At 38.5% G+C, this 12,698-nt stretch overlaps 1 protein-coding gene across 4 annotated transcripts in view; it reads right to left on the bottom strand.

Annotated features, from left to right (window-relative positions):
- The window catches only part of arid4b (AT-rich interaction domain 4B), a 46,191-nt gene that overhangs the window by 11,347 nt on the left and 22,146 nt on the right, over positions 1-12,698 (bottom strand). For all 4 annotated transcript variants that reach the window (XM_088420675.1, XM_088420679.1, XM_088420678.1 and 1 more), the window contains 11 exons: positions 12,252-12,317; positions 11,904-11,994; positions 10,619-10,698; positions 7,718-7,809; positions 5,701-5,842; positions 4,586-4,665; positions 1,762-1,838; positions 1,474-1,622; positions 1,316-1,388; positions 252-346; positions 50-147 (listed from right to left, as the gene is read on the bottom strand). In XM_088420675.1, coding sequence (XP_088276801.1) covers positions 50-147; positions 252-346; positions 1,316-1,388; positions 1,474-1,622; positions 1,762-1,838; positions 4,586-4,665; positions 5,701-5,842; positions 7,718-7,809; positions 10,619-10,698; positions 11,904-11,994; positions 12,252-12,317 — 1,043 coding nt within the window. The remainder of the gene's footprint in view (positions 1-49; positions 148-251; positions 347-1,315; positions 1,389-1,473; positions 1,623-1,761; positions 1,839-4,585; positions 4,666-5,700; positions 5,843-7,717; positions 7,810-10,618; positions 10,699-11,903; positions 11,995-12,251; positions 12,318-12,698) is intronic.

The raw sequence follows: 12,698 nt of genomic DNA, 5'->3' as shown, positions 1-12,698 counted from the left end.
GTAAGCAGCCTTTGGCCTGCAGAGTTGTGGATGCAGCGCTGGTACATACTTGCGGTAAGCACATTTGACATTGTAACCAGCAGCTGAATTGAGCACAGGGATTCCCAGGTCCTGGTAGATTTGCTTCCAAACAGCGCCACTTTCAATCTATGTTAAATTGCAGAGACCAGAAGGTACAACTGGATTTAGCCCACAACACAACAATAACCAGGATCAAACCAAAGAGTCTGTGCGGTCACAGTGGCCCTCACATTGTCGAAGCCTCCCAGTTTGTTCACCAGTCTGTACAGCTTGAACAGGTTTAGATTCCGGTAACCCAAAACAGGCCGCTTGTTAATGGGTGTTCCTGTGAGCACAGTATTTATCAAATTATGACCAAACCTCAAAGTATCACATAAATTAAACACTAAAGCATTTACAAAAAAAAATATATAAAGGCAACAATTACTGCTTTTCTTAATTTACCAGTACTTTGTAATGCGTTTGCTGACTGACACAAATAATGAGGTGAAGTAGAATTTACATTTCAGAAGTCATGTTTAAAGTTATGAGGTGAAGTAGAATTTACATTTCAGAAGTCATGTTTAAAGTTATGTTTCAAAATAAAATGTGGTTTACAACAAATGGGAATGAAGCAGGCGTTCCAGGAACAAACACACAGACATTAAGGTAAACTACATTATGTATTTGCATCCAGGGATTTTATGCATGCTCCTAACTATGTGTTCACAATTAATCAAATTAAAATCAATATCAAAGGGCAGTACAATCCAAAATGCTAATATCAAAGCCTGCAATTCTGAAAGAAAAAAAAACAGAACATAACACATCTCAGCTGATCGTAGGCTTAATTGTTTTTTTAAAATTTATTTATATGGTGTCTACATTATAGTTCTTGGGAGTGCTGTCCAACAAAACAACGGCAGCTATCTTAGTTTCATGAAATGGGAGAGGCTGAAGTGATAGAGGCACACATTTGTTTGCAAGAGTTTAGAGCTATAATAATTGCACTCCATTGTAGCTGTAATCTGATTTGTGATTTACTGCTTTATGTTTCTGCCATACTTGTACCAGCATACTAATTTGTGTTTTTTTAAATTTTAGCTTGACTATTACCAAAACATTTATGCCTAATAAATCTGATATTGTTTATTGTAATATATGTAATTGTACTGCTTATAATGATAATTGTATTAAATTGCAATATTCATTGAAAAAGAAAATACAGTTGTTGTTTTTTTAAAGACGTTCAGCTGTATCCTTGGCCAGGTCAGATATAAGTAAACCGCAATGATTAATTTTTTTTTAAACTTACGTCTGTCTTCCATGAACTTGTAAAGCTGCTGAAGAAAGTTTTCCCTCTCTTCTGGATAAGGCTCCACTTCCTCCTAAAGCCAACGCACCAGATTATTTGAGGTTAATTTCCGCTTGTAGTTTGTGGTAAAACAAGCATGGTAGCGACTCAACCTTTACCTCTTGTTCTTCGCCACTGGCATCTTCTTCTTGCTCCTCCTCTTCGTCATCATCATCCACCTCGCTGCTGGAGCTTTCCTCTTTCACTTCAGTCTTCCAGGTGCTGGGAATTACCAACTGTTGCTGGAACTCTAAGGCCGCATCCAGTGCTGCTCAACACACATTCATTGTTGGATTGGATTTAGATCAATATAAAAGATGTGAACAGGTTGTTCAGAATCAAGCGCATTTTTCAACCTTGAATTAACTTGCCTCTTCTTGAGTTTGATACACGGGAATTAAACTCACCTGGCTTCAGCCCTGCATCTGCCTTAGGGGGACAATCTGAGTCGATCTCTCGAACATCCTTCCGTAGCACCATGTAACTGCACAAAAAGGGACGCTAAAAGCGTTAACTTCGGAGAATAATTAAAATTTCATAAAGCATTAAAAAAAATAACAACATTGTATTGACTTTCTCTGGCAGCTGAACTCTCCTAACTGCAATCAAAATTAGACGAGGGTCACCAGAACAAAAAAAATTGCTCGACAGCTCAGTGCGAAACATGTTCAAATATTGTACATCTTTTAATCGCAGAACAAAACACCCTGCTCAGGGAAGGTGCCATAGGGCTTCGCTCATGCTTGCTGGAGTATGGCAAACAATGTTTTCTAATGACTCACAGCAACGCAATACAGCAATAGATTGCTTCATGATCCAAATAATTTGCTCTTAGTTTGAAAAGAAAAAGGTATTGCCTCTGTCACGGCATTACTATACTAATATATTAGTATACTACTTTTAAGGGTACCTAAAGAAACCCTGTTAAAATCTAATTAAAAAAAAAAAACTTCAAACACGTAAAACATAGTGCTGTGCCATCTTTGTCTGATTTGTTAAACTTTAAAAACACATTTGTAGTGGTGTCTAGAGGCATATTTTATTCAGCAACTGCAGAAGAAACGATAAGCAACACTTTTTCTGGCTCATCTTATCAAAAATTGCATCTCTAATGACAGCACCCATATGTATCAAACTTAACAAAACAGTTTTGCAAAGGAGACACTAAAACACAAACACATTACATTTATTGTTCCTATTAACTCATTCAATGCATGTGACATATTTTTTTAGGAATCCAGACATTCCATCCAATGCGTGGACTCTTAAAAACAAAATAAAAATGATTCAAAACTAAATAAAAATGAAAAAATTACGTGAAAATACATCCCTGGCATTAAATTAGTTCATTTGCTTTAAATTTGAAAAAACAAATTACTGCTCCTGCAATGACAAAGCAATAAATTAAGAGTTCTTAATACCTGCAGAAACCTTGTTAAGAGTCTCACAGGTCCCCTGAAGTGCCTTCACATAGCCCCAGCATTACCTATACCCTCCCTCATCTGTGTAGTGCATAACCCAAGTCAATGTTTTTTTTTTTTTTTTTTTTTGGTGAACTTCACCAGCCCAGTAAGTTACTGCTTAACAATGGGAGCAAGGTTTGTTTCCACTGTTGCCAAGGTAACGATCTGACGAACTCAGAATAACCACTGTTCGACCCCCTCCTCCCCCAATCTAGCCTCTGCATGTGTGACCTTGGGTTCCAAAAAAATATTTTCGGAAGCCATTGTTTCTGAAAAGCACGTTTATCACCAACGATCTCAAACTCTCTGGAGAGGGAGCTCCACAGAGACCTATTGAAGAGGTCAGCAGGCATGTGGATGTGAACTCTCATCGGCAAACAATGCACATACAGTTGATGACACTCAGCCCCACCATAGAATAATAATTGGGAAAAGACTTGTATAAATGATTACACTTAAAGCCAAAGCGGAACCATTGGTGAATGTGTAAAAAGCAGGTGAATGAGTGTATTCCTATCCGTCAACTGGGCATATTGGCAGCATCAATCACACCATATAAATAATGACCTAAAACATTAAGAGCAAATCAAAACTCAAACATAACAACACTAGGACATGTGGCTGACAGCTCAAACATGTCTTTTGTGTTAAGGAGAAACATTCATGATCACCTCTTTCATCTTGTTACACCCTGCACTTTAAAGCAGGCAGATTGGAACGAAACAACCCTTGAAAATCTCATTAATACAGAGATAGATTTTCCATCTTCTTACATTATTATTTCTGGAATCCAGCCCTTGATACACTGGACTGATTTCTGTGGGTAAAATCTAATAGTGACAGTAAGTGGAACAGCTACTGTGTATGCACTGTAATAATACCTGACGAGAATCAAACAGGCAGTTCGTCTGTGATTTACTTTCCCTCTAATCGGCTGCACCCTTCACCTGACTATTAACCGCAAGACACACAATAAGAGGTCTTTTCACACTTTCTGTGCTATAATTATTTGGTGATGACTTACACAGGAGGTGTATTGTGGGTTGCACATGCAGGGCTTGTGATAAGTAGACCTGGCTGCTTTGTCAACAATCAAATTCAAGTCAAGTAGCAGTGAGCAAACAAACAAACCCCAACTTTCAAATGATGCAAGCTTTGAGAAAATTACCAAGAGGTAACTCAGTTAATTTTCTAAGTGCAGGATTCGCATCTGTCAGCATATTTAAAGAAAATGCATGTACAGTACAACAAAGTCATGGGTAAGTAAGCTATTCACATTAGAATTGCTAACAAGTGATTGCAGCTGCTTCCAAAGCGTTGTATTTTTGGTTACATTCACACACTATTAATATAACACAAATGCTTAAAGGGACAGTGTGTAAGACTCAGACCATATTTCATTACACAGGAATAAATTAAATGATTGTAAATTTCAAAAACTTGCAGATAAATGTGTTGTTAACAACCAACAGCATGTTTTAAATATAATCATAAGTCTAGTTATCATTAAATTATATTTCATGGGGAATGGCACTTTTCCGGAGGCGGCCATGTTTGTTATAGTTACGGACAATGGTAAATGCAGCCCCTGCAGCATCTCCTACTGGCTGTAATGAAAAACAGTCTAAATCTTACACACTATCTCTTTATAACAGAATCAAAATGAGTGAATAATGTTGGATAAAAAGGAGCCAAACACATCTCTGTGACATTAAAATATTCTAATGGTCAAATATGCATAATAATGTCATCTATAATTCAGACTCACAATTTTCCATCCTTGAAAGAGCGAACGAATAAGCTTTCCTTTTTCATTGTGATGTCATCATGGCAGTCAGGGGAGGTGACCTGAGTGTGCAGAAACAAGACATTCTACAGGTCAGATGAGGTAGCAGACAACGTGTGACTGAGTGTGTGTGTGTGTGTGTGCGCGCGCGTGTGTGGTTACAAGTGAGAAAAAGAAGTAAAAAATCTGACACTGGACAGCGTGCGTGAGAAAAAGAAGTAAAACATCTGACACTGGACAGCGTGTAACTAAAAAAGTGGCCATGAAGGCCATGTTGATGGAACTACGCTATCTACGAGACCAAGGCAAGCAAGCAATCGAGATGCAGAGTGAAGTATAAAGGTTGTTCAAAGGTTGTGCGCCGCTCGCAGCGTGTGGCTCTGCTGTTGATTTAGGTTGCGATGCATAACAGTGTGAGTTGCTCCACTGTCAGAAATGAACCCAGGGGAGGCAGCACTGCCTTTGTGAAGATAAGATTCCTTGCACTTTCTGCCTGCCTGACCTTGCTCCCAATATTAACAGCAACATATCACACAGCACACCGCTTGTTTTGAATAAACCATTTCTCAGGTAGTTACATTTTCCTTAAAAATATTGTTGACACATAGCAAGCATGCAAGCCATTGCACATCTAATCATATTTCATTATCATGCGTTATTAATCTCTTGTTTGCAAATACATTTACCAGTGTTGTACTTATGCCCACCTCACCTCCGTCACGGTTCCAATACGTGCAGAGTACACTTCCCTAAACTGTCACAAGGAGGCAGCACGGAGCTCGGTGAACAGCAGGCCAACAACAACAAACACTGTGGGCGGGGTTGTGCTGAGTGCACAGTTAAAGGGGGCTCTTTCACGCTTTCTCCCATTCTCCCTCTTCAACTTGGAATATTTACGTTAATAAAGAAGGCTCGTCACAATTTCAATGACTGAATCTGCATCTCATGCAGCAAATAATGCTGCCCAAGATTTGAAAGATTTGAAACTGTCTCACAAAACAGAAAGCCAGAAAATCTTGTTTTGGGATATGAACGTGTGTGTGCGTGTGTGTGTGATGGAGCAGAAGATGCTGAAGATAGAGGCACTATGAGCTCACCAGTGCAGGATACCACGTGGTTTTCTTTTTATCCCCCATAGCCACTCCCTCCACACAGACCACTTTGCCAAACATATCTTCATTCTGCCGTTGATCACTCTCCTCTTCTTCACTGGAGGATGAAGACAAGTCTTCCTCTTGGCTATGTGACAAAAAACAAAAAAGACCACATAATAGGCTTTACAAAAAACAAAACAGTGTAGATGCATATATATGGTTTACATGAAGGTTCAGAATATGGTAGATGTTAGAAATCTTCTGTTTGACAGTCCAGCAATTTCAATGATTTAATTGTTAGGACTTCCTTACATTTGAATGTTGTTTGCATGCCCCCACAACCCAAAAAAAAAAAAGGAAAAAAATAAGGATCAGCACTTTTTCCATGGATCGACACTAAAATGTAACAGGTTTTTCTTCAATACATGTCCAACACCTCGACAAAAATCAATTTAAGTAGTTCTTTTGTGACAAACAATGTGATTATGCAACGAAAACAACCTCTATTGCAATGGTTGTGAAAGCGCTCATCTAACCCCTCAGTTAAGCCTTTTAGCAGTGTTTAGTGGAACGTAACTCCTGACTGTTCAGTCATTTGTATTTCTGTATAGATGAGCCAGCTCATTCAACCCTGACATGCCTCTAAATGTGATCATACAGGCAGCATCAGCAAGCAAACAGATCCTCCACCCTTTCGTTATGCATCACTCGGCTTGCTCTGCTAATCTATGTATACACACACAAGATAAATGCACGCACACACACGGTCTGGCATGACTTAAAAGCAGAAAATGTGCCTGGCTGCTATTACAACTCTACTCCAACATCTCATAATCAAAAGCCATAAACAAAACACTTGCAATTCAATCACAGGGAAACTACAGTTTATCTTTAGTCTACAGTGACATCTTAAAAACTTGTCAGACACCTGTGGAACAGTAAATAAAAGGTCGAATCAGGATGACTGCTGTAATAATAAAGGCTAAACTGTGCAGCGCTCAACATAAAAGACAGAGAAACCAGACAACAGAGTCAAAAGTATTCGTTTCTTATAAACCTTTGAATGATGACGATGATCATCTGCTTGTGGTTTAGATAATGTGACTTTCTTTTTTTTTTTTTTTAATCAAATCTAAATATTGACACTTTCATTAGCAGTCAGTCAGTCTCATATTTTCTGCTTTTTATTTTACCTGAATATCGGCACATAAATGTGGAAACACTGACTTCACCATATATCTATTAGTTGCTGAGCAACAAAATTGTCAAACAAACAAATGGAATGTATTTTAGTGAGCTTTGACAAATATTTATCCCAGGGTATAAAAACACATCATGTAAAACACCATCAGTTCCGCCTCAGGAAGCATACACTTCCCATCTTTGCCATTTATAGTTAGGAAAATACACATTGTGTCGACAACAATCAATGTAGATGTTGGCCAAGTATGGACATGCGTGTCATGTGCTCCAAAACAATATCTTAAAACAAAAACAAAAAATTGTATTTGGTTTTGTCTGGACTGCATTTTTTTTTTTTCAGGCAGTGTCATCAATGCTCCTATAAAGATTTTAGCAAGGAAGACAAGCCAGACGTGCTAAAGTGCAGCTGGGACTCTTCCAAGTCAATATTGCATCAATGCCATTAGCAGTGGTGTGAGAATGAGATTATTAAGTAGAATGTCCTCTTTATAATCGCACTGATGTCCATTGCCAAAACCCTGAGGCGGCTTCTATTCCCACATTAAAACTGAAGTCTGGAGCATACATATCAGAAAATAACACACCCACCAAAAACTGAGTGGGGTTTCCTGCTGTAGGCCTCCAGAGCGTTTCAGAAAGAAATGGAAATGAGAGAAAGTCTTTTCTGTCGTGACGCATAGAATGGGGGCACCTCTTTTTGAAGATTGTGGGTTAGCAGAGAACATCACTTATCGTTTCCATCTGCATCGCAGACTTTTTACACAGTGTGAATGACTGGCGCTTGTGTGATGTAAAATGAGGAAGGAACTATACTCACATCGGGTTGGATCGCCGGCCCCTGTTACCCTTTTTACCGATGACAGGTGTGCCAAAGTGCTCAGGATTGGTGAGAGGGAGTCTGTCAAGTGTCTGCAGTGGTGACAAAGAACAGCAAAGTGTCACAGTCAGTAAACCTTGAAGGTATTAGACATAATTAGTTAGACTGAAAAACAGCTGTTCCCATGCAAGATTTGATGTTGGCATAAACAATATCAAGTGATTATATCATGACAAGCATCTACTATTGTCCAAATGCATCTTTTTCTAGCCATTGTGCATGAACTCTGAATCCCTGTTTAGTAGCTGTCTCTGTTCTGCCTTCATCTCTCTTTCTTACAGTACATTTTTATGAAGTCATAGGTTGAGTTATTGATCCGTAGCAGTTAATATTGTGGAAGCTCCGTTTGCAGCTTTAATTACATTACTACATGTGTGACATACACACATTAAAAATGCAATATGTGATCTAAATGGTCGTTAGTGTTTGTTGAGCTTTAATGGTAATCGCTAGTGTGCTAATGCTAATCGTGATTGCCAAAATATTAGCCCTGGCACATTTTGATAGAAGATAATAAGTAATTAGTAGTTATAGCCATTTAAAATCTAATAAATAAATGAATAGTAAATCTACTTTTTTAAAATATTTGATTAATCAATGGAATAACTAGTTGATCTGGTAGACAAACAACCGTTCAACACCCAATCAATAATCGATTCAACCATAGACTGCAAATGATTTCCAGTCTTCAAACAGGGCAGAAGAGTGGAAGATTGGTTAGCACGTCTGCCACACATGCGGAGGTCTGGCTACGGCCTTCCAGTGTGGCGCTTGTATATTTTCCTCCCACATTCCAAAAACATGCACGGTATATTGGACACCCCAAATTAGGTGTGTTTTTGTGTGTGAATGGTTGTTTGTCTACCAGTTCAACCAGTTTAGATTATACACCGCCTGCTGCCCAAAGGCTGCTGGGATAGGCACCAGTGAGGAGAAGTGATTAAGAAAATGAATGGATGAAGCATTTAAAAAAAAGATGTCTGTAAATACAATGAAGTAAATTGAACAAATAAAAATGGAGGCGAGCTGCATCACATAGCTGTAGCTCTAAAGCTTTTAAGCATAAACTGTGTGTGAGCAGGGTATCACTCAGCCAAACACAAAAAGATCAATCGCCTTGAAATTTATGATCACGTGGATTACTCGAACGTGTTTTTGTTTGACTTTTTAAAGAGGATTGATGCTTTGACTAGAGGTATGAGAACGTGACTGTGGTTATATGCGGTGAAAGCCTTTCATATTACCTGAATATTGTCATTATTCAGGGTTTTAAAGTCTACGCAAACACATACAAAAACTCAAATATGCAATAAACCCGAATAAAACCCCTGGGTTAGGGTTAAGGTGACCCTTTCCTAATCTGAGTATGTGTGCAATAGTCATGGGGACTAGATACAAATTCAACGAGACGAGATCTCACGCGATGGAGCCCACAAGAAGGAGATATGACAATATTGTTGAAATGTTTTTGTAATTAATTAAACAATTAATTCATTCTGGGCACGACAACAAGCCAAACGTGGTGCAGCAAACTAACATTTGTTTAATACTTAATGGTCATGTTCTTTTTTAGAAATACAAGCATGTCCACATTGTAAGTTTGCTGTTTGGGCAGTAACACACCCTGGCAACTGATGTCGCATGGAACACTCAATGAAAGTAACATAAAATTGTTAGCCATGTTAGCTGCGTTAGTTTACATTTACTACGGCATTTACTACAGCAGTAGAGAAACCAGGAAGTGGATGTCATTGCCTGCGACGGCCAAAGAGTGTGAGTCACATCGAGAGGAGGTGCTCGCTGCAAGCTGCAATTGCCTGCTAAGGTAGACGATTTTTTTTTGAGACCGGTTTTGACATATTTGGACGGTTTTGAATAAAATAACCGTGATTTTCAAAATCGCGTTATATTGCCATTACGTTAATTGGCCCATGCCTAGTCTGTGCGACTAAAGTGATGTCATGACGGTATCTCATACTGCGGCTCAAGGGGGTGAATTAGCTGCCAAATCCACTGCCTTCCACCGTCAAAAATGGGTTCCTATCGAGCACGATGTACATACCAATATACTGTGTTATTTTGGTAGCTTTCATACTTCATCGGTCCCCTGGTGATGCAAAAGTGTTTCTTATTGTTGCTTACTTGTTTGAAGGCGTTTTTGAAAAACTGGCAATCAGTCAATTTGTTATCCGCCTTGTCCTCAATTAGAAAACCAAAATGTTAAACCGAGCATTGTGTAGTTCTCCTTTTCAATTAATGGCGGATTGCAAAAAAACGTTTAAGTGCATACCGCCACCTACTGTGCGAGAGTGTAGCACGCATGCCTATCCATCAACCTTGATGCCCTCCATTGCTTTTCTGGATCAATAAGCCGTACTCTTCAGAAAGTGAAATGGTAATTTATCTAGTGGCATGCCAGAACATGAAATCTTGTGGCGTTTGATCTCGCGAGATCTCGTCTCATTCCTAGTATGCATGTTAACATTCCAGTTACCTCCAGTTTGTGTTCTGTGCTCTAACACAGGGAATCAGGGACTTTTTGATACAGAAGTACACCTAATATGCGTGCATATAAGATGAGCCACAATCCTGTTTATTCACCCAAGGCAGGAAAAAAAAAAAAACAACCAGGTTACATTGCTACTTACTAAGGAGACTAAATTGAATACATTGAGTTCTCCTCCATGGGGTAGACAAACAGGGGCAAAACTCAGACACAACAAAGAGCCATACTTTTGAAGCGAGGGGAAAACCGATGACTTTACTAGAGTGGTGACATGAATGTGTTTTATTGACAGTAGAATGTAAAAAGTGGAAATGACATAAATCAACATTACTTGCCTCACTCTCCGCAAAGTGACGGGCGCCTTTAAGGCAGAGGGAGGAGCGCCTTAAGGTCTTCTCATCGCCATCGTCAAACACTGTAAGATTGAACATGAAAAACAAAACAACAAACAAACAAAAAACATAAGGTGGCTGTGTCAGGAATCCATGCAGAAATACACACCCACAAACAACAATCAATGACAGGTAGGTTCAAAACTACTTTTGATACTGTACGTTCGCACAAACACCGACAAATATCAATAAATTTGTTTGCAATCAATAAACGAAAAGAACGGTACCGGTAGTTTTCCTTCTTGAATGAGCCTAGAAACTATCTGCAGTTCTGACATACAATTCTTTCTACATAAAATGAATGAAAAGCAAGAATGTGTGCTGAGATGATTTCCCCACACAGGCACACACAACAGACAAGACCCAAGGGCATTCATAAGTAACAGGCAGTGAAAAAAGGCTTTTGAGCTGGTTACAACTTACAATGGTAAGAAAAAAATCAATAATTCAATAATTCAATAATTCAATAAATCAATAATTTTAAGTGTGCATATTTTATCAACTGTGCAGTATTGAAAAGTTTCCTTTTTTCTTTTTAAAATAAGCTTTGGTCAGCTGCACTACTTCAAGATTTGATAGAATACTCGAGAAATATCAACATCTCTTCTTGAGACCAATTATGACAATTCATTTCTAATACTGCATCAAATATTTGGTTGTTTTATCTTACTTCAGGTTGGTTTTTTTTTGAATGAGGTTTTAATTAGAGAGAAATCCTGCAGCACAAATAAACAAATGACAGTGAGATCAAATAATAACAATAGTGAGCAAGTAAAACATGGCCTGACATGTCCATCGGGACAAGGCTGGGAGTAAAAGTAGACTAATAAAAGAATGAATATCGCAATGAATCAAAGCTGACAAATAGGCAATTTGTTCAACTTATCCCTTCATGAGTCATACACCCACAGAAAGTACAGTATAGTAATATTTTTTGTTGCTGTATATTATTTTGCATCACCAACTGATCTGGAGAACGGTATATCGTACCATTGATGTGAGCAATCCATTCTGAACACGCACTTAAATTCAAGTGGTTCAGCCGTAAGAATAATTCAACGATATGCCAAGTTTGGTACACATTACTGCTGCTGCAAAATATTGATTTATAGTAGAATATTAAGTGAAGCTGCATTACTTTATTTGATAGAAAATAATATCTGCATAAACCCCATATGGGCATAAAGGTCTGCTGTGACTAGACTTCATGATAATGATAATGACTCACCAACTGTGTAAATACTTGCGTCGGTCAGCTTATTGATTGTAGCCTCCTGGACAACTCCATCCTGGTTCTTCACTTCTACAATAGCACCCACCTTTGGGATAAAAAAAAAAAACCCTTCTCATTTTTGGCGACATAACCTTTTTTTGTTTTGATAGGAAATGTCATCATGCAATTGAAAGTAATGTGAAGCTGTTAAGAGTGTGACAGTTATTCTAATTTACTGAAATTAAATGGTAAAGCCAGGTTTAACTGCAGCTCCCCTCTGAAAATTCAAAATATAGTATAAAATTCACAAAAGAAATCCATGATGTGTTGAGACTGCCAGCTTCATCATACAACCCGTCTCACCTTTAGAGGTCCTTTGATGCTTTCATCGTGGACCTCAGCAGTGGACAGATCTGATTTAAATGTTACCTGAGAAGGAAAAAGGAAGATAGAGAAGAGGAAAGTCAGCAAACTAAAAAGAGAATCAATACTGAACAGTGAAATTTGAACATGCTTTCATCATCAGCATTTCCACAGTAATGTTACTTGGATTTGACAATGTCAGTGATGGACTCTATATGACCAACCTCAAGACAGTTTGAAGTAGAGTTGTAGAAGAGAAATTACTAGAGTATTATTTTACAGACAGCGTGACTGAGAATTTTGTGCTATCACTGACCACCCCAGTGGACAACTGTACGTCAAGATCCACATCTGCTGGCACCAACTGTTGCAGATTTTAGCTCAGAGTCAGAGATACCCTAACCCCCACAACTACACAAGTCAGTGCATCTGCAGCTTCTGCTAAGT

Source organism: Hippichthys cyanospilos, chromosome 8 (assembly GCF_059441005.1).
Source record: "Hippichthys cyanospilos isolate Australia breed blue-spotted pipefish chromosome 8, RoL_Hcya_1.0, whole genome shotgun sequence".
Taxonomy (NCBI): domain Eukaryota; kingdom Metazoa; phylum Chordata; class Actinopteri; order Syngnathiformes; family Syngnathidae; genus Hippichthys; species Hippichthys cyanospilos.
This window is presented reverse-complemented; position numbering and strand designations above follow the sequence as displayed.